We start from the raw sequence: 21,720 nt of genomic DNA, 5'->3' as shown, positions 1-21,720 counted from the left end.
AGATGGTCTTTAATTTTTGTCAAAAACCTTCACCAGTTTTCGCACATCGTAAGTTCAAATTTCTCTCGGCAAAGTTTGTAATTCACTCGCCATATGTATCACAATATCTCACAAATTATACCGGATACGACAAAACTTTAACACTCAACATATTTAATTTATGTGAACCCATTTGACTGGGCACGAAGTTTAAGAAAAAAATAAGACTTTTAAACTTGTGATGTTAAATGAGTCACATATATTTTGTGTGGTTATAAATCATTGCATAAAGATAAATTGTTTTCAAATATAGAAAGGGGTCATTCTTTTTTGCATGGACTAATAAGTGAATAGATTCACATAAATTGAAAAGGAGGGAGTATATAACTTGTGCCAAGCGAGGCAAAAGTTCAGTTTCCAATGATAAATGTTACAAAATCTATGCCGAATGAAATATGTCTGAATATTTTCATTAAATGAGCAGCATAGACAAAAATTTAAGATCAATGACAAAAATTAAAGATTACATATATGAAGGACAAAAATTAAAGACAAACGTGTTTGAAGGGAAATCAATGCAAAAACTTCAATGAGCTAGTTTTTAATTTTTGCCTTTCAAATGGGTTGGTCTTTAATTTCTGCTATTCAAAATCAAACTTATGCCTAGTAGGATATAAATTCTTTAAGGACGGGGGCAGAATTTATGAGATATTATAATGCGAAAATATAAATTTATGCCCACAAAAAACTTATATTTTCTTCGAGATATAAAAATTAAAGATTACAAATATGAAGGATAAAAATTAAAGACTAGTTCATTTGAAGGGAAATCAATGCAAAAACTTCAATGAGCTAGTTTTTAATTTTTGGCCTTCAAATGGGTTGATCTTTAATTTCTGCTATTCAAAATCAAATTATGCCTAGCCGAGTATAAATTCTTTAAGAATAAGGATATAATTTGTGAGATATTATAATGTGAAAATATAAATTTATGTACGCAAAAAACTTATATTTGCTTTGAGGAACAAAAATTAAAGGCGAGTATAAAACAGAGTCAGAAGTGCAAATGTCAAAGCCCATTAAGCTCGAAATGGGCCTAAACCTAGCCAAGGGGTATTACCGTAAAGCGAAAACTTAAAGGTTTTTCTAGGGTTTGCTTGGCATCTCTATAAATAGCCTAATAGCTTTCACTATATTCACTCGTCTATTTCGCTAATAGTAACTCTCAGGTATCTAACAAATGCTGCAACTTTAATTTAATGGCAACTTTGTGATCTAGGCTTTATAGAAATGCTAAAATTCTCATACTATTTGTTTTATTATATTGAAATAATATCTGTTCTATGCCTCCTTCTGATCGAATGATGAACATTTTTTGATGTGTATCATCATTTTAATATGAATTTACAGGAGGCAAAGTAATATCGGCGAGATATCGTTTCGGTCGTTATTTTTCTAAATTGACGATTCGATTGTTGCTCGTCTACATCTTAAATCCTTTCATTTTCATTTTCATTTCTCCTTTTTTTAAAAAAAAAAACATAAAAATATATTATTCTTAGATTTAGTGGAGTTGACAAAAAATAGTCCAATTTTACTTGTACTTGTTGAGGCCTTTTATTTGGTAGGTTTTTTTAAATGAAAGAAATGGAAGCAATTTGAAGAAATATATTAATTCTAGTGTACTGATTTCGAATTGTTTGGGGAGTGGAAGAAAAAATAGTGATCAAATTGGCATATTACCAAATCATGCCCCTATTGTCACAGCTGTAGATATAGGGATTTTGAGAATACGCCTTAACGATCAATGGTTAACGATGGCTCTGATTAAAAATAAATGTAATATATGCAGTATTTTTATTTTTTTATTCTTTTGTCAATCAGGATCAAGATAGATGATTTACTCTTCTTTGGTGTTGTTGAATAGTCATCGATTTTATTTATATTAAAAATTGTTCATTTTTGCTTTTTTATTTTGATCAAGAGATCAATTAATTTATTAAATCGTACCTATTTATTAATTATAGAGTTGGAAATTTTGAGAAATTATTTAACAAGATGTGTAAAGTTAATATAAGACAAGTGAAAATGCACGGAGGGAGTATAAAAGATGTAAACTGAGTAAATGTCAGTCTTATGCACTATGAAATTGATAAATTTATAATCTGAAAAACTTCATTGAGATGGATTTTTTTTTTTTTTTTAGCTTTAATGGATGTTCATCATAAGCTTGATTAGTTGCATTCAGCCTCTTTGTAGCATTGATCAAGCTATGATGAACAACCGTTGAAGCTGAAATTTCAATTTTGAGCTAGTTCGTGTTGCTAAATCAATTAAAAACAAGTGTAATACGACAATAACTTCATGATTTGTTTATGTAAGAAATGTCAAACGAGAAACCTTAGGTTCATACTCCTAGCTTTCTTCATAAATCATACCACAGATCACATACATAATAAAGTTTGAGAGTTGCTAAATGGTCACATCAATTTGATTCAAATTTGATCACATTTATGTAAAAATCATCATAATCACTATTGCACAATTTTAAATTAAGATAAATTTTAAGAAAAAAATAAAAATGACATTAAGTAAGCATAAATTATTAAATTTATCCTAAATAATTATATGAATTTACCTCATTTGAAATATTGTGGTCAAAATAGTGTGACCAAAAGATCTTATTGATAAAGTTTAACCTAGTGGGATATAAGGCAAGAGTAGCCAAGATGGCATAGGAAAAATGGATGTAGGCACGGAGATAAGAGGAAAATTTTTGGTAAACTCAATTAAGTGGAATTAGCAAGTATATACCATCAATAGATGAATGATAATAAAGTTAAGACCATCTACTCAATAACAGATCTTCATCCATGTGAAATTTCAAGCGTGTTGCGGTCCAACAAAGTTTGGCAAATTAGACGTATTTACCATTAAAAATTACCAAGTTGTTTAGACACTAACACATTTCAATTTAACACATGCACATATGATAAAGTGGTACTATTGGACGCTTATAACTCAAAACTTTGTAAAAGCTTTTGTGTTCTCAAGAGCCATTACATAGATAAGGTATAGCTTGTTTGGATGGTTGTTAAATACAATGCTTGTTTTGATTGTTACTTAAATTTTAATGTATCGTATTATCAAATCTATCTTTACGTAAAGACGAAAAGTTCCATTTTATGTAACGACCGATTTGGTGTTATCTTGTCGTTGTCTTATCTTTTTTTTTTTCTCATTTTTATTATCTAATAACTTTATTTTATCCATTTACCCTATCTTTTTATGGTAGCTTTATCATGTAACCTACTTTTTTTGTTGGTTTATCCATCACATCGCTGATGTGTGAGATTATGTAACGACGAAAAACTACATAATCTATCCAAACGTTGTGTTAATCAAAATAATACAATAACACACATTACGATACAGTGCGATACATTATGAAACAATATAACAACAATCCAAACAAAGTGAAATACGTTGCCTTCTTTGATTTTACAACCTCAATAAGTTAGTAAAACCTTGTGCCCATTCCAATTGAGGCTAATGTGCCAATAAGTATTCCAATTAAGGCCGATGTGCATAAACATATTTTAAATTTTTTATTTATTCATATTATGGATGTTTAAGAACATGTATGTAAGTTTTTTAAAAAGTTGAATTGAAATTGTCTAATAAAAATACTTATTTATATATTCAGATACTCAATTGAAACTCCTAATAAAATATACTCATAGATTTAAGGCGATAAATTTATGGGCAAACTACATAAATGACAAACATTTGGGCTTTAATCAAGCCACATAGCAAATGTTTCAATATTTACATTTTGTAGCAACTACCAGTACGCCAAACGGTTGTATACGTTTTTTTCACTGTATTCGTTTTATATTTTAGTTGCATTCATGAATACAACAGTTTTTTTTTTCCTGTTTTTTCACTGTATTCATGAAAATGACTATCTGTATTTATAAATTGGCTTGCTGTATTCATAAATACAGTGAGTAAAAAATGAATACATAAAAACTTATATACACCAAAAATTAACAAACACCATATTTTTCGGTATGTATACAATAAATACAGGCGTATACAACATAGATATACCAAAAAAATTAACAAAAAATGGCGAAAAACACCGTATACAACATACGTACACCAAAAATAATAATGAATACACTCAAAAATTGAATACAAAAAATAAAATTGATTGTATTCATTTGTATAGAGGCATAACTTCACTCTATTCATTTGCATACAAAAAGATCTCTTCGAAAAAAGCAAAAAATATTGTATACAGTGTATGTATACACAGATCTGAAAAAAAAACTTTCGAAAAATATGTATACACAGATCTGCCAAAAAAATTTCGGTCAAAAATTCCGATCAGATCTGTGTACACCTTCTTCTCCTTCAGCTTCTTTTCTCCGTCATCATCACCGTCACCTTCAGATCTCACCAGAAAAGCTATAGATCTGGAGCTCCATGGTCGCTCCGATGAAAAACACTGTATGCACTGCTCAGATCTGTCGGTATTGGCTCTTTTCTGGCGTAGATCTGAGTTATTTTTTCCTTTTTGACACCGGAGAAGAAAGGAAAAAGGGGCACGGTCGGACAAGAAAAGAGAAAAGGGGAATTTGACGGTGGTGAAGGGGCACGGCATTTCACGAAAGCTCGGGAGTCGTTGGCCCGCGCGGGAGCAGTGGGGAGAAGAGGGGGGAGAGAGATGGGAGGGTTGGGTTGGAAGTGAATAGTGTGATGGGTATTCTACTTTGTGTGTATATATATATATAGTTACTAAATGTCATTAATACACAAATATTTGTTATAAAAAGTAATTAAGTTAAACTATAGCTACTAAATGTCAATACCCACTATATATTTGTTATGTCATGTAGTTATTCTTAAATTTATTCCCTCAAAAAGAATTATGTGAACCTATTTCATTATTAATCTGTGCAAAATATGATCACTTTCTATATTTAGAAGCAATTTACCTTATGCAATGAATTATAATCATACAAAATATATATGATTTATTTAACGCCATCACGTTAAAAGTTTCTCTTCTTTTTTTAAATTTTGCATCCAATTAAATAAGTTCGTAACTATAACCATATAAAATATATGTGATTTATTTAACACCATAACGTTAAAAATTTCTCTTCTTTTTTTAAATTTTGCATCCATTTAAATAAGTTAGCATAAGTTGAAACCAATGAGTACTACACTAACATTGACATTGACGATTGTAATGTGGGCCATATTTCCATTATTATAATAAAATTCAATACGTGAAAGTCTCCAAATCTGAACAGCAAGAGTAATCATCATCATCATCATCTATCCAACAACAAGAAGAAAAGTACAATTATTTTACTCCTCTATTTTGTATTGTGAATTTTTGTTTACATCATAAACTCATATAAGAATGGAGAAAATAGGGAAAAGATTTGAAGGGAAAGTGGTTATAGTAACAGCTTCAACACAAGGTATTGGATTTAGCATAGCTGAAAGACTTGGTTTTGAAGGTGCTTCTGTTGTTATCTCATCTCGCAAACAGGTTTGTTTCTTCACTCTTTTTTTTTTTCTAGTTTTTTTTTTTTTGCCAAAATTTGGATGATTCTTGAAATGGGTATTTCAGATTTTGTTAAACTTTATGCCTTTTTCTTTTATCTGGTTGCATATGATAAAAAGGGAGTTTTCTGATTATTTATTTTTTTGATCTTTTCTGGGTTGTTTTTATTTTTTTGCCACAATTTGGACAATTCTTGAACTTGGTATTTCAAGATTTTGTTAAAGTTAGGGCCTTTTTCTTTTATCTGGTTGCATATGCTAAAAGGTGTATTTTTCTGAAAGTTGGTAATGCGTTTACTTTTATTTTTCAGGTTTTGAAAGGTTGCATATGGTAAAAAGGGTGTTTGCTGAAATTTGTTAATGCCTTTTTAAAAATATTTTCTGGGTTGTTTTTTGCCAAAATTTGGACGATTCTTGAAATGGATTTTTCAGATTTTGTTAAAGTTAATGCCTTTACTTTTATCTGGTTGCATATGCTAAAAAGGGTGTTTACTGAAGAACTGAACCTTTTAGAATTTCAGTCACACACACACATATGATCCTCACGAATGGTAGTGTTTGGAATATGAGGATGGACACATGTAATTCAGTGTGAATTCGGGATTAACGCTTCGGTGGTTAATGAAGTGGGTAGAGAATCATGATGAGGTATCAAGTTCAAATCCCATCTGTCCAAGCACAAAAAATTTGCCCCTTGTCCTTTTTTGGACTCTTTTTAATTTCTCTTGCAAGTTGCAACCTGTGAACCTTTTAGACCGTGGCCAATAGATACTTTTTGAACAGACTGAAAATCTTATGGGAAAACGTTAGATCACGATCTGAAATTTTGTTAGTTATGCAAAACGTTAGACGTCAGTCTAATGTTTTGTCTGTAAGTTTGAATAATATATTAGCAAACATTAGGTCCGAGTCTAACGAGAGAGTAATTTTTCAAGAGCTATATTTGCACAACTTTTAGAAATAGGAACAAGATCTAACTGGTTGCCTAAAAAAATGGAATTTTGTGTGAATTAGCCGTCCAAACCTTGGTAGATAGAGTTATCCAGTATCTGTGCTGGTGGGAGGTAGCAGTGATCCTATGGAATTAGTCGAGGTGCGTGCAAGCTGGCCCGGACACCATGGTCATCAAAAAGAATTTACATGACTTATATTACAATAAGTCACAAATTTTTACAGTTACAAGTTATTTTTGATAAAAATTGCGTCAAAGAAAAGAAATAGTGTTACTCTTTTTTGGACGGAAATATGTTTGTGTATGTGTGTATTGTTGCTCTCTTCATATTGAGGATGTGACTTGAGGTGTTGTCTATTCATTTTAACAGGAAAATGTAGATGAAGCAGTAAAGAAACTGAGAGATGGAGGAATTGAAGTGTTGGGATTAGTATGTCATGTCTCAAATGCACAACAGAGGAAGAATTTGATAGAGAAGACTATTCAGGTATGAATGATAATGCACTGTACCTGTGATCCCTGACCCTGAAATTCAAAGTTGTAACTTGTGTTCAGTACTGAGTTAGCTGGGGCTTTTTCAGGTCTATCAGTGTCTGTGATCATTTCAAAACCTCATATTCGTCCGGGCAGAAACTAATTTTGTTTAGCAAACTCTTTAGTGTACCCTTTCTCCAGTTGTTCTTCGTTTAAGGGTGTCTCTAAGGGAGTACAACTATTTCGTGAATCGTTTCGATAAGAAAATGTTGCAGAGTCTTTCTACAAAATCTTTTTATGGGGAATAATTCTTGAAGTTTGCTACCAAGTGTCAGTAAGACTTCCAATTCAGTGATTGAAAAGGGTGAAGAATAGTAAGATTTTAGGAACTAAAAGAGAGCTTCAATAGGCTATAGATTTAGAGGTGTCTGTTTCCAAAAAACGTCTGTAAACCTGAAAAACTCTCTGTTGGCGTTTGGTTTAAAAATAAATTGGAATTTTTTTTACACCTGTTTTTTTAATCAATCGCCGTCTTCGTGATCAGTTCATATACAGGACTGCAGGTATAGGCAAATTTGATCAAGGTTAAGTATCTTATTGGTTTATCTGTCGGATTATGATTACATACAAAATTGCAGAAATCTAGTATAAGATATTTGGTTGCTCTGCAGGAGTGTAAAGTTGCCATTTCAATCTCTGTTATGAAAATTTTATCTACTCCTAAACCCCCTTCATTTCCATATATGAAATTCAGCAGGGTATTCCTATTCCTAATTTTCACCATTCTTCAACTGTTAGTCTTGAATGGAATCCAATCAGTGATAAAACTTTGAGTATTTTCCAATGTCCTATATCTATTTTCCATAAATTAACACTTCTTGGTTTGTGCTTACATCTTTTGGAGGTCAAGTGTTTGTTATTTCCTTGGGAACGGTTTAAGATCCAACAATTTATGTAAAGCTAATTGCTTTGTCTGATGTCTGACTACGAAAAAATAGAAGTCGATGCTTTTTACTTCGTATGATGCAGTTTTGTTAATTGAAATTTGTAATCTTCTCAGAAATATGGGAAACTAGACGTGGTTGTGTCAAATGCCGCTGTCAATCCTTCAGTTGATGCAATATTAGAAACTAAAGAATCAGTTCTTGACAAGCTGTGGGACATCAATGTCAAAGCCTCTATACTATTACTACAAGTAAGTTGAGAATAATTCCAAGTGAACAATGTTGCAATTGCATGTGTTACTTCCTGCCCTCCTAGAGCATTAATCGAATATATTAATTGAGACTAATTATTTGTTCTCTATCTCATATTTCCATTTCAAATTCTTTAGTCCGGTTTCCTACTTCTTTGCTAATTTTAATAATAGTTAAAAAAGGACGGTATAAATTTAGGCCTTATTTCTTGAGGAACTTAGATCCACTTATTTCATGGTGAAGCTCTGTAATAACAAGGGCAAGTAAGAGGCTGATTTGCTAACTCCAAGGACACAAATAGACAAAAAATATAACGAATGATAAAATAAAACATTTTCAGATAGTTTTGGGGTAAATTCATGTTTTGGCCATTGCTAGGGGTGGAAAAATTTACCCATGAAAACATGACCCTTCCAACCCATCCAAGTTTGGGCATTGACCCGCCCATTTATTAGCTCAGATCATTTCAGCCCATGAAAACTTGGGGTGATGTGTCGCCCGACTTGATCCATGAGAAATCTTGTCAAACTATTGTCAAAAAGACAATTTTTTTATGGATACGTTATATATAGGCATAATAAAGAAGAAAAATTTTCTTAGGTATTAAAAAATTATAAAAGAACAAACAAAGAAATTAGAATTAATAATAATGTGGATAAGAAAAGGAGCAAATATTTGATGGAGACTTTAGTGTTAACTCATTTCAAACTTAAAGGACCAAAACTGTTATTGACTAAGGGACGCCCATTTTTTAAACTCACCCTCATTTTAAGGGACCATTTTTGTCAAACCGCCAAATTTAATTTTTTCATGTTTTGGCTATAGTGCATAATATTCTGTTCTTTCTATGCTTGTAGGATGCAGCTCCTTACCTTAAGAAGGGTTCATCAGTTGTTCTAATTTCTTCAATTTCTGGTTTCTCGCCACCAGCTTCAATGGGTATGTATGGAGTGACAAAGACTGCGCTACTCGGACTCACCAAGGTACTAATGTTTAACTTGGTATCCCCGGTATATGAGTAACTACTATATCCTATTAATGTTTCTTCTTATTGTCTTATTTGGGATGCCAGGCTCTTGCAGCTGAAATGAGTCCGGATACTCGTGTAAACTGTGTAGCACCGGGTTTTGTACCTACACATTTTGCTGATTTCATCACGTCGAATGAACATGTGGTAAGTTCTTGTTAACTTAAATCTAATACTCATGACAAAGTCTGATGAATATTTGCTGTTTAATAGATTAACTAGTTGCTGATTGTGTTTAGAGGAGAGAGATCGAGGGTAAGACGCTACTCAATAGGCTTGGAACAACACATGATATGGCCGCAGCTGTTGCTTATTTGGCTTCCGGTGATGCTGCTTATGTAACTGGAGAAACCCTGGTTGTCGCTGGAGGAATGCCTTCCAGACTTTAACCTCTTGATTGCAGTACCTCTCCTTCTGGTTTTAGCTCGCTTGGGTCAGCTTAGGAGGATATGCTTATGATGTTATGTGAGTCTTGTGACCGGTACCAAAAGGAAGCAGGAATTAGACCAATAGGGCATTGCTCTCTACCTGTCGTTACAGCAATAGAAGTCTATGCCGGAATTTCAACAGAAATTTCATTACCTTATTCTTAAACTCCTTGTGTAGAACTTGCTTGCTTTTTGCTCTATTCGATCACCTTGAGAGCAAATGAAAGTGTTACCTGATTATGATGTTTAAGGGAAATCCTATCTTGTGTAATAGGTGCTTGCTTTTAGCTCTATTAGTACCATGCTGATATTCTACTATCTTATAGAAGGCAGTTAGCACACACGAGGTCAACATGCCTGCTTAGGCATGCTGACGGTATTTTGGTCATTACATTTTTATTTTGTGCATTATTTGTTTGTTCTATTGCCTAGAGTTTTGTTAGAGACAATTGTGTGCCCTTTGGACGATGGGGCCATGAATTTTCCAGTTTGACACATATGCATAACACCTATTCTACTTACAGCCTTTACGATGTCACTATAGCAGGGTAAAGCATATATGTAATATCTTTTCTGGAATTTAATTTAATTTAAACATTATTCACTCTACAATGACCAATAATATCAGGACAATCAACTATTCATCACAGTGAACCACTTCACAACATTCCTTAAAGGAGTATTTAATCTGTAAGCTACATCAAATGGAGCTATTCAATCTGCTAAAATGACATTACTCCTCAGGAGATTAATTAGTATTCGAGGAATCATAATTTGAAATAAAGGCATAGAGCTCATCTTTGGGTAAAAATTTATCCAAAATTCGGTATTTTCATATACACTCTTATTATTACATCATAATTAATTAGTACATGCTTTTTATCTCAATTTGAGACCTAACCATGACCATTCTTGACGCTATGCTATAGGTTGGGCTTTTCCCAAGAAAATATATAAAATAACACATGTATTAGCAAATTTAACTTATATGAAATTTATTATAATTATTTTATGAGTGACATAATTGTATAAATATTTTTTACAAACTTAAAAAGAAAAATAAGATATATAGGTGAAACTCCTCCGATCCTGCGTTACATTATCAGCAAGATCACAATACAAAAATCTCAAAGGGGAAAAAACTCCTGGTAAACTACTATGATATATGATAATTAATTTATTACTGTACATTCAATAGTCATCATATATCATGCATTCAAAAGCACATGCTAAATGAAAAAAGAAATAATATGCTGTAATTGGAACAATTATTTTTGACAGTGTGATTGGGCCCGTTGCTTTATACAACAATGCGAACACAAGGGATAGTATGCTTATCCCCTTTATTGTTCCTTCGGCGCATTTTATAAAGGGAAAAGGGTCAAATATACCCCTCTACTTTAGTTTTATAGTTAAATATACCCTCCGTTAGTCAAAGTAAATAAATATATCCCTTCCGTTAGTCAAAGTAGATAAATATACCCTTTCCGTTAAGAAAGTACACAAATATACCCCTCAGTCGACAGAATCTCCAATTCCACCATTAATTACCCGATTTAACTTTAAAAAACTCGATCCGCCCTGACCCACAAATTAAATTCTTTCTACCCAAATATACCCACCACCATTATAACCGACCCAACACAACCACCACCACTTCCACCACCACAATCAGTAAATTCTTCATAACCATCCTTAACCACAACCCCAATTGTTTTGTGTCTAAAACTTCAAGAGATTGTTGATTCTTAGTTTTTAATTTTAGATTGGAGGACCGTTGTTTAGACAAGAGGCTTGTGGTAGGGATTTTCTAGCCTTTTTGAGCCTAGAACTTTCATTTTTATTGATTTTAATGTTGCTATCTACCTAGATATGTGATACAGTGATACTTAAAGAAATTTATCTCAGTTTGCTCTAAGCCAAAGCTCTCTGTTGGATACCTAAGTATTTTATAAAGTATGAAATATTATAATAATCATGTTTGACTGATGATAATCATGCTTTCTCTGGTATTTTGCATATGATATTCAATACTGTATTGAGGATTTAATGTATTTACTGAGATCGAATGATCTTTTTTGTTTTGTTCAGTGATGCATGAGGACATAGTTAAGGATGGTTATGAAGAATTTACTGGTTGTGGTGGTGGTGGTTGTGTTGGGGCGGTTGTAGTGGTGGTGGGTACATTTGGGTGGAAAGAATTTAATTTGCGGGGCGGGGCGGGTCGGGCATGATTTTTTTAAAGTTAAATCGGATAATTAATGGTGGAATTGGGGATTCTGTCAACTGAGGGGTATATTTGTGTACTTTCTTAAGGGAAGGGTTATATTTATCTACTTTGACTAACGGAAAGGATATATTTATCTACTTTGACTAACGGAGGGTATATTTAACTATTAAACTAAAATAGAGGGGTATATTTGACCCTTTCCCCTTTTATAAAACTACTTAGGCATTGTATCTTGATGCTAGCACTATATTATCCTTTTCGATCCTCCCCCTCCTCTCCCCCTCGAAGGTTGTTAGGCTGCCAACCAGCGTAAAACTGGTCAATATCCTTACAATACATTTTAAACAGGGAATATGGCGTGTGTTGTTTCACTATCGATTACACAAATGTCTTCATGATATCCAAATAAAATTTGAGGGATCTATATATTCTTAGATGCTTCCAAAATATTCGTGATAATAACGGGTTACAATATTTAAATTACAAAGAAAAGCAAAGAAAAATATCAAGAGAATGATATATTTGTTTCACATCAGTAAATTGATGATAAGGGTTTTGAAAGAAGCTGCCTATTGGAGCTACCTGCAAGATATTGGCTGATTGCAAGTTTCTTTAAAAAATTAATGCAAGATTTTTAAGAAAACTGCCTGCTTGATTCTGCATGGAGCACTAAATGGACATTCACAAATTTAGTGCATTCATAACAACAGTAACTTTTTCTTACTTAAAAATAATTATTTATGGCATATAAAGTGCAACATGATCCAGTAAGTCTTTGACTCTTCTCACAAATCAAACCTTGCTCCTACACTTATACTCACAGATCTTACCATCTCAAAATTACTACTCATCCATTACAGAACATTGATATTGATGTCTGATGATCATTTAATGTGGGCTCAGCTTTCATTATCAAATTCAGAACAAAATGATGAGCTCTCATCTACCCAATAAGAACTATTTTACTTCCATATTAAAGGAGTCAACCTTGTCTACTCTTTTCTGTCTCTCCTATGCTGTTAAAAACACAAGTATCATAAAGTGAGTGTTTGTTGAAGAGCTGATCCTTTCAGATTTTTTTTATTTGATAATCTTGATATCCAGGCCAACTTGTGCATATCTTGCCTAATTCCACAAGTACCTGCTATCTCCCACCGGCACTGGTGACCACTAGTAACTCTGTCCACCTATCTGTCCACCTAGGCTTGGACAGATGACATAAATCACTTGGTGTTTTCGCCTCTACTTGTGTTTGAACCTGAGACCTGATTCTCATCCCACTTCATTGAACACACATATGCTTCCTCAGTCAAAGCGAATTGGAGAGTTTGGATTTATGAGGATGGAACCATCTATGGTTTAGAGAAGGTGGAAGTGGTGAAAATGGTGGTGTTGATGGCGATAGTGATGATTGCGGGGGTTTGGGGGGGGGGGGGGAGGGGGGGAGTGTTGGTGGTCAAAGAAGTGGACCGGAGCGGGTAAATTGGGCTGGAACGATGAGGTGGCATGCCACGTGGTATCCACCTCACCAAAATGTCAGTTCCAAGTGGGATTGGCTGTCCATCTTGGATAGAGAGAGGGTATATTTGATCCACTTGAGTAACGGTGGGGTATTTTTGTGCGGAAAGTGTAACAGAGAATAAAATAGATACTTTTCGCATAGTAAAGGGACAAATTTGACTCTTTCCCCTTCTTTATTGGACGGGAATATATGTGTGTATATGCGTGTATTGTTATTGGCTTCATATTGGGGATTTGACTTGAGGTTTTGTTTGTTCATTCGACAGAAAAATGTAGATGAAGCAGTAAAGAAACTGAGTAATGAAGGAATTGAAGTGTTGGGATTAGTATGTCATGTCTCAAATGCACAAGAGAGGAAGAATTTGATACAGAAGACCATTCAGGTATCAATTCCCTGACCCTTAAATTTGATTTAAAATTGCAACTTTGCTTCAGAATTTTGAATCAACGCGTTTCTTTTAGGTCTCTAATGTTGCTGAGTCTTTTCAATAACTCATATTTACACTGGCAGAAACTAATTTAGTTTATATTTTTGTCTAGCAAACTCTTTAATTTGCAAAGTGATAACTTGGTGTATATTCCGATGTCCTATTATCTATCTTCCTTTTATTGACACTTCTTGGTCTGTGCTTTTGTCTCGTGGAGGTAAATGCTGTTTACGTTGTATGATCCAGCTTTAGTTAATTGACATTTGGAATTTTCCAGAAATATGGTAAGTTAGATGTGATTGTGTCAAATGCTGCTGTCAGTCCTTCACCTGATGCAATACTAGAAACCAAAGAATCAGTCCTTGACAAGCTGTGGAATATCAATGTCAAAGCCTCTATACTATTACTACAAGTAAGTCACTTGATGAGAATAAATCCACAAGAACAATGTTCCAAATGAATGTGCTCGGACTCTCCGAAAATGTTACTACACCCATGTAGGATCCTCCAAAAATGCACTACTTTTGGAGGATCCAACAAAAACCTGTCGTTATATTTGAAGAGTTCGAACAACATAGCTTCGTTGAGCATTCATATGCTCATCGGACACATTAGCGGTTGTTCTCTATCACATCTTTCTATTTATTTCAAATTCCTTGGTCCGAATTTTTTTTTTTTTTTTCATGTTTTGGATATAGCGCGTTCAATATTCTGCTCTTTCTACCGTTTATAGGATGCAGCTCCTTACCTTAAGAAAGGTTCATCAGTTGTTCTAATTTCCTCAGTTGCTGGTTTCTCACCACCAGCTTTAATGGGTATGTACGGGGTGACAAAAACCGCGCTTTTTGGACTTACTAAGGTATTAATGTTTAAGTTGGCATCCCTAGCACATAAGTTAACGATATCCTATTAGTAATGTTCTTCTAACTGTCTTGTGGAACTTCAGGCTCTCGCATCTGAAATGAGTCCGCATACTCGTGTAAACTGTGTAGCACCGGGTTTTGTACCTACACACTTTACTGATTTCATCACAAAGAATGAACATTTGGTGAGTACTCGTTGACTTAAATATCTTATGAATATTCACTGTTTATTTATTAACTGGTTCTTGATTGTGTTTAGAGGAGAGGGATTGAGGGTGAGACATTACTCAATAGGCTTGGAACAACACAAGATATGGCCGGAGCTGTTGCTTATTTGGCTTCTGATGATGCTGCTTATGTAACTGGAGAAACTCTGGTTGTCGCTGGAGGAATGCATTCTAGACTTTAACTTTTTTATTGGTCTCCTTCGGGATAGTATGCTATCCCCTTTAGACTTTAGTGTTTACTTCAATGCATTTTATAAATTACTACTTGTTTTAGACCCCACTTGTTGTACTACTTGTTTTAGACATTGTGTGTCGGTGCTACACTATATTATCCTTCCCAACCAAATCATTCACTCTGGGCCATTGTTCACTTACTTCTATCAATTGCTAGAAGGAAAAGATATTACTAATAATTTCCCACAAGCAACCAGAACAAATAACTTCGCCAGTGTGAGCTTGCTTCCATTGCCAGTCCCAAATCCAGATAAAGGACGGTTACCTGAGGCAACCACAGAATATAATTAGTGAGGATTCAAACAGCCGATCTCATGCTTTTGGTTTAAAAGTGGGTTAAACTCCTAGCCTTGAGGAGGTCACAAACTGCCATAAGCTGAAACTAGACATCGAAAACCTTGAGCTAGGTAAGACCGCAGAACAGAAAGTGAGGAATAAATTCTTCATTAATCGGTGATTATAGATTATATTAGGGAACTAATGAAATAGAAATATTACTCATACAATTATAAGAGAAGCTGATTTATTACACTGATAGGGAAACTCATTAATCTAGCCGAATGTGCATATGAAACGAAAACTAGAGCCAAGATATGAACATATATATATAAACACCTTAGATAGTTTATGTACATAATAAAGTAGCTAGAACCAAACCAGAATGAAATCTGCAGCATACAACACGCCTAGCTGCATAAGGTAGAATGTATTTTTACTTCTCTTCCTTCTGGATCTCAACTAAAATGGTGAAAACGTGGGAAAAATCGACTTCAGACATCTACGATCTTCAGTTTTCTCTTGCTCGTGTTCCCTATGAGAATCTTTGCATGGGCACAACCAAGGAGGCTCTGCTGCCTCACGTTGCTATCGGCTTAACTCTTTCGCCATGACTCATCAGAAATCAAAATTGAAACTATACGAGCAAACTTACACAGGGATCACATCTGCATTTTGGCTGTCGTCGCACGTCAAGACGAGACCTTCGATGTAAGTAGGGAGCAGAAAACGGATCCACTGACATCCGGTCGAAATAGGCTCTGCTGGTGGAACAATCATTAGGACATTCTCATGGCGTCTTACAACCCCCATTACACTTACGGTGCTTCCTTCTTTGATGTAACTATAATTAGGAGACACCATAAAGAATCAGCTACGTCTTGGAAGGTTGTCACTAGTTTTATAGTGGAGGCATATAAATATGAAACCCCATGTGAAATCAATCATCTATCAAATTCGTGACTTGCTGAAATAAACACAACTTACCCTTCTTTGAGGCGCATTATGCGGTCATCACTTGAGAGGCTGCGATCAGCAAGCCAGCGCAGGAAGTTGGGAGACAACTCTCTGTTACTCTTTGTTACGTCAATGGCTGTGGTTGGCTTGACAAATGGGACAACTTTTGCTCCATAACCTGCCTTCACCATAGCTCTTAATCCAGACTGGAAGTCCGAGATATAGAAATCAGCCACATGTTTCTGTTATCAAGAGTTAAAAACAAACCATGAATTTCCAAAAGGAGTTTTGGACAAAATATTTTGAATTAAGGCCCATACAGAAACCCGGTTGGCAGGAAGCATCTAAGTCTTGGGAGTTAATACAGCATCAGAAGAAATTACTATCACTAATACTACAGCAATAGAATCTCAGCAACCATGCAAAAGCCATAACCAGCCAAACCCTTAGTCAGAAAGCTAGCATATGATGAAGTTTGTGATATTAATAAGTCAGCTGTTAGCATGTGATGTTGCCTAGAAATGCAATAGTTAAGATATTCAAAACTAACCTCTGAATGCCTGCGTCCCCATGAGAAGCAACGGTGGCTAGGATGTGCTGATTTTCCACCCCAACCTTTGTATTCGTACAGTTCTGTAGAAGCATATACACATCTTGGTATCTGCTGAAAAGAAGTTTCGAGTGGGATACTTCCACAAGTGACAACCTACAAAAAACAATATATTATACCCTTCATATTATTCTCGGAATGGAAGAAATTTAAATATGGAATCGGATATCTGACTACAGCCTAACAACATGCTATAACAATTCAAAACAAATATTAATAAATGTTAGGTAATTTCTTTCAAGTTTTCTTTCAAAGGCTCTTGAATGTGTAAGAAATTTGGTAAAGTGTCCAGCTAGATATGCAGAATCAGATATGCAGAATCCACCTCACATGCCCAATTTTTTAACTCAGGCTAAATTTGGAGGAGGAATATAAGAAAGATTTTTTTTTTTTCTCATTTTAGACGATAGCAAGTAGACATTCAATTTTTTATCAGATGTACCTGAAGTGACATCATACTCTTAAGTAATCTTGCAGTCTGAGAAGGAAGGTAACCACTTACCATGGAAACTTAAAGATGGACTCCTGGAAACTAATTTACACAATCTCAGGCCACAAGTTAAAAAACATGTTATTACTATAGGGAAAGGGAAAGCTTGGGGATCAATAGTTTATTTGTTTTGACAATGATAGCATAAAGCTTGGGGATCAATATACATCCTGGCTTTTCTCTCTTCCTCTCTATCTCTACGTTTTTCATTTGTTTCATTACAGAAAACTTCTGTTTGGATTTTAATTTTTTTTATCAGTAAAACTTCTGTCTAGATATTTAGTTTTTCTTTATCTTACGGAAGGTCTTGAGGGCAAAGGTAGGGGTTTTTAAGAATAGGCTTGCTATTACCAGAATAAGTTCCCTTACCTTTAGGGCCCTAGGGCTTTGTTCTAGTGGTCAGAGAGTAAAGTAGCAAAAGCCTGGAATTTAAATGGAGAAGGATAGAGTAACTGAGTAAGGGAATAATTATCCACCAAGTTTGGAACCGTGCACCATGGTCCTCATAATTTCTCGGTTATCAAAAAAATAAGGCACAGACATTCAGTAAATATGCATATTTCATAGCCATTACTTAGGGGGTTTACAAAAGTACACTTTCTTTAGATAACCATGAGATTTCCGAGGGAGAGCTGACACAACGTTTAATACTCGGTAAATAATGAAATTGCCTCTCTACCCTTCTTCACTTAGATACCAAGCTTTTTAGTTCACCGCAGGATTCAAACTTGCGACGTACGTCTAACCGACACATCAAGTGTTGTGCTCTTATCATTAAACAAAAGGCCCTAAGGGGCTACATAAATGCAATTTAATTCCTACTTCATCATTCTACTTTTCTATTTAGGAGTGCTTAAGTTTCATAAACCTTAAATTTATGCCAGTAAAAGAATTTCCTTTTCAAGCTTGCCTCTTTAATAATACAGCCTAAATATTTGTGGTATTCCTTGGACAATGCCTAATAGCATAAGGGGTTTGCTAGAGTACTGACAGGGACAGGAATTTCAGAAGGATCTGAATCAGATATGGTTCACTGAGAAAAAGCATTTGCACAATCTATTTTTCAGGTGTAGGAGTAGGCAAATTGATAATATGGAACAGTAGATGGATTTTCTAGAAATATCAGAGGGGATAGTGTCAATGTATTTCAACTTTCCCCTTAATTGTGAAATATATTTATAAAATCTTATGACCCAAAGTTGCATAAAATGCATATTTGGCACTTGGCACTAGTGAGCAGCGGTGGCTAGTAGATAACATCGAGCTTCCGCACAGAGGTGGCTAGTAGATAACATCGAGCTTCCGCACAGAGGTGAGCCGTCCACTCTTCCATTGTGACGGCTATTCTTAGTTTCTATTTTTGTTTCATTTATATCATTGAGTTGTGTCTGCATTAGTACTCGTAGTTGCTTCATGTACTCTGTCTAGGATTAAGATATTATGTCTAAGATGCTTACTGAGGAGGGATTTATTTAGCTCGTGAACTCTATATATTGGTATTTAAACTACCATTTATTGCCTTAGAATGTTAATAAGGCGGTGCTCGCTTGGCAGTAGTGGCCGGGTGCCTGTCACGGATCCTATAATTTGTGTCATGACACTACCCCTCTTGATATGCCCACAATATTTTTTTTTTTTTGATGAAGATATGCCCACAATATATATTCCACGTTACAAGTATCTATAGTGCAGCTGCCAATATTCTGCAACCACAGATAAAGTTATATGCTTTAACCCACCCTTAAGCAGAATCTTGGTTACTTCTAACTAAGCCAATATGGGCATATGTTCTGTTTAGGCATATGTTCTGTTTAACTCAAAATCAAAGCACAATAAAGATCCTCACACATAGAATATCATTCCAGAAAATAAGCAATCTTTTCTAATCTATACCTCCGAGGACAAAATGGTAAATCTCAAAACTAGCATCAGTTATGTCCTATTAAACTTATGTTCTGTTTAGGCATATGTTCTGTTTAACTCAAAATCAAAGCACAATAAAGATCCTCACACATAGAATATCATTCCAGAAAATAAGCAATCTTTTCTAATCTATACCTCCGAGGACAAAATGGTAAATCTCAAAACTAGCATCAGTTATTTCCTATTAAACTAACTACAATTAACTACCATCCAAAGACAAAACCATAACTAAAGACAAGAATTAGGGCACCCTTTGGCCATGGATAATTTTCACTTTTTCCCGGAATTGTATCCCGGAATCATGTTTGGACATAGAATTGTTACAATTTTCCGGAATTCAAAACTCCAATTACATGTTTTCACATTTTTTTGCACCAAATCACTCACAAAAATTCAACATTTTTCCAAGTTGTATTCCTGTCCAAACACAATTTCCAAATACCATTTTACAACTTTTTTTTTTCTTTCCAAATACTACTTTTTTTCAAATTTCACCTTTTTTATGCCCAACGCCCACTTAGACACATCAACTCCACCAAATCATACTCAATAATAAGAATGCAAATTGAGAACTAATATAATCAAAGCTAGCATATGGATGTGAAATTACCCCAGTGACCTTGACAAATTGTCCATCAATGGCACCTCTAAGCTCAGCATCAGGATATCTCTTCAAATAACCCAACAACCCTCGTTCTTTATACGCAAAATTCCAAATTAATATCAACACCATTGGAGCTAAAACTCCAGCAAATGCAACAACAATAACTACCTTTTTCACCGCCACCGTCAGAAACACACCCACAACCAAACCCATCAACACCACTATGAGAATCACCCACATTGCAACCCTAGAAACCCTAAAACCCATCTTTACATCATCAGTTAAACTCGTCACCGACGAACCGTAAACAACTTTCTTAAACGAACCGGTCGGTTCAAGCTGACCTGACCGCCGACCGATATTGGAACTCAAAGGACCGGATGTAATGAGACCGGTAGGTTGAATCGGAGTCAGCTGACCGGAAGAAGACGAGGATTTCTTCGGCATCGAGCCGGAGTTGGTGAGTTTGTGGCCCATCGGGCCGGAATGCGGGCCGGATCTCACGGATCCACTGTTATGCTGTGATGCAGATGATCCTCTTGATGAGGGTTTCAGAATTGGCGGTGGGCCCGGATGGTGGTGGTCCCCACTTCCAACACCGTACATTTTCCCAAGCTCGCCGGATTTCTTCACGTCGCCGCCGGTATACGGCACGGCCCGGGAACCCATTGTGGGTTGACGTTCCTTGTGATTCTCGGGTCGACCCGAGACTATTAACCCGTTGCTTAGCTGGTGTGACCCGGTTCGAGAACCCATTTTTAGAGAGAGAAAAGAGTGTGTTTTTTGTGTGAAGTTGCAGAAGGTGAGTGTGAGAGTGTTTGGAGTGAGTGAGTGAGGAAAATGGGATGGAAATGAAGATGATGGATGGGTACAAAGACGAAAAAGGAGCTGTAGATTAGTGATACTGACATTTGTGTCCCATGTCTACAAATTGCTGTACAACGTGCGCTGTCCATTCTCTCTTTGGTGTGTCGCTATATTACGCGGTCTTAAAATTTAAGTTTTATAAGTATTTATTGTACTATTTTTTTTTTTTTCACCTATAACTAGTACTAATGTACATTACATTCTCCAAACTAAAATAAAAGATACTGTTAAAATGTGACAGAGAACAAAAATAGACAGCAGAAGTATTGACAGTACTTTTAAGCTACTCCCTCCGTTCTAAATTTCGCTTTTATTTGTCTATTTTAACATATTAAGAGAAAGATAAACTTTTTTTTCTATTTTATCCTTAACATTAATTATTCTTTTTTAAATTATTTTTCAAATCTATTGAAACTATACACCAATTAATATAGGTATCATAGTAAAATATAGAGTTCATTTATTAATTCTTATGGGGCGTGTAAAGTCAAAAGTGAACGGAAGGAGTAATAAATTTTTGAAAATGAGATGCAGACGTCTCCTTAAGTAAATCTAACGTGAAAAAGGAAGGGAAAAAAATAAGTTTTTTTTTTTTTTTTATAGTATAGAACATAACTACGTATGATACTCAAAACTTTTATGTTTGATATGGTGTAATTTGACCAACGAATCTGTGAAATATATGTGGCACATACTTTATTGCTAACAATTTTCTCAAGACCAGATGCGCTAGTCTCCTTAATTAAGCCCCTCACGTCAAAAATGTTCGAAAAAAATAATTTTATGTAGAACAAATTGAGCACAAATTCTAAAGATTCACAAGCTTTCGTGCTCGATGTGGTGTAACTCAA

General features: G+C 34.8%; 2 protein-coding genes and 1 non-coding gene across 5 annotated transcripts; 2 read left to right on the top strand and 1 right to left on the bottom strand.

Moving 5' to 3' along the window:
- The first annotated feature begins 1,343 nt into the window (after positions 1 to 1,343).
- On the top strand, positions 1,344 to 1,468 carry LOC132061734 (small nucleolar RNA snoR111). The gene has a single exon (XR_009416152.1). It is a non-coding gene; the product is annotated as a small nucleolar RNA snoR111 (small nucleolar RNA).
- Positions 1,469 to 5,248: 3,780 nt separating this feature from the next.
- On the top strand, positions 5,249 to 15,254 carry LOC132060374 (tropinone reductase-like 3). Of its 3 annotated transcripts, none has more exons than XM_059453402.1 (6): positions 5,253 to 5,548; positions 13,657 to 13,773; positions 14,096 to 14,230; positions 14,552 to 14,677; positions 14,765 to 14,866; positions 14,941 to 15,254. In XM_059453402.1, exons 1-6 carry the CDS (start codon positions 5,417 to 5,419, stop codon positions 15,088 to 15,090), a joined length of 762 nt encoding a protein of 253 aa, XP_059309385.1. In that variant the 5' UTR covers positions 5,253 to 5,416; the 3' UTR covers positions 15,091 to 15,254. The 3 variants fall into 3 exon arrangements, with proteins under 3 accessions (XP_059309386.1, XP_059309385.1, XP_059309384.1); XM_059453401.1 differs by lacking the exons at positions 13,657 to 13,773; positions 14,096 to 14,230; positions 14,552 to 14,677; positions 14,765 to 14,866; positions 14,941 to 15,254 and adding exons at positions 6,885 to 7,001; positions 8,049 to 8,183; positions 9,042 to 9,167; positions 9,257 to 9,358; positions 9,451 to 9,895 and having other exon boundaries at positions 5,266 to 5,548; XM_059453403.1 differs by lacking the exon at positions 14,096 to 14,230 and having other exon boundaries at positions 5,249 to 5,548.
- A 469-nt stretch (positions 15,255 to 15,723) lies between these two features.
- On the bottom strand, positions 15,724 to 20,932 carry LOC132060373 (uncharacterized membrane protein At1g16860-like). The gene is made up of 4 exons (XM_059453400.1): positions 20,009 to 20,932; positions 16,926 to 17,081; positions 16,406 to 16,617; positions 15,724 to 16,262 (listed from the first exon to the last, which is right to left on the bottom strand). Exons 1-4 carry the CDS (start codon positions 20,756 to 20,758, stop codon positions 16,070 to 16,072), a joined length of 1,311 nt encoding a protein of 436 aa, XP_059309383.1. The 5' UTR covers positions 20,759 to 20,932; the 3' UTR covers positions 15,724 to 16,069.
- Between the last annotated feature and the right edge of the window lie 788 nt (positions 20,933 to 21,720).

This window comes from Lycium ferocissimum, chromosome 6 (genome assembly GCF_029784015.1).
Source record: "Lycium ferocissimum isolate CSIRO_LF1 chromosome 6, AGI_CSIRO_Lferr_CH_V1, whole genome shotgun sequence".
Classification (NCBI taxonomy): Eukaryota; Viridiplantae; Streptophyta; class Magnoliopsida; order Solanales; family Solanaceae; genus Lycium; species Lycium ferocissimum.
Note: the sequence above shows the minus strand (reverse complement) of the source record. Positions and strands in the feature narration are given on the sequence as shown.

Bases quoted from the DNA above. Each gene is read 5' to 3' on its own strand.
- LOC132060374 (XM_059453402.1), top strand. From the start codon at position 5,417: ATGGAGAAAATAGGGAAAAGATTTGAAGGGAAAGTGGTTATAGTAACA. The intron at 13,774-14,095 runs GTATCAATTCCC...GGAATTTTCCAG, and splicing joins TGATACAGAAGACCATTCAG to AAATATGGTAAGTTAGATGT. The intron at 14,678-14,764 runs GTATTAATGTTT...GTGGAACTTCAG, and splicing joins CGCTTTTTGGACTTACTAAG to GCTCTCGCATCTGAAATGAG.
- LOC132060373 (XM_059453400.1), bottom strand. From the start codon at position 20,758: ATGGGTTCTCGAACCGGGTCACACCAGCTAAGCAACGGGTTAATAGTC. The intron at 16,618-16,925 runs GTTAGTTTTGAA...TCTTGATAACAG, and splicing joins GGGGACGCAGGCATTCAGAG to AAACATGTGGCTGATTTCTA. The intron at 16,263-16,405 runs GTAAGTTGTGTT...TCCTAATTATAG, and splicing joins ATAATGCGCCTCAAAGAAGG to TTACATCAAAGAAGGAAGCA.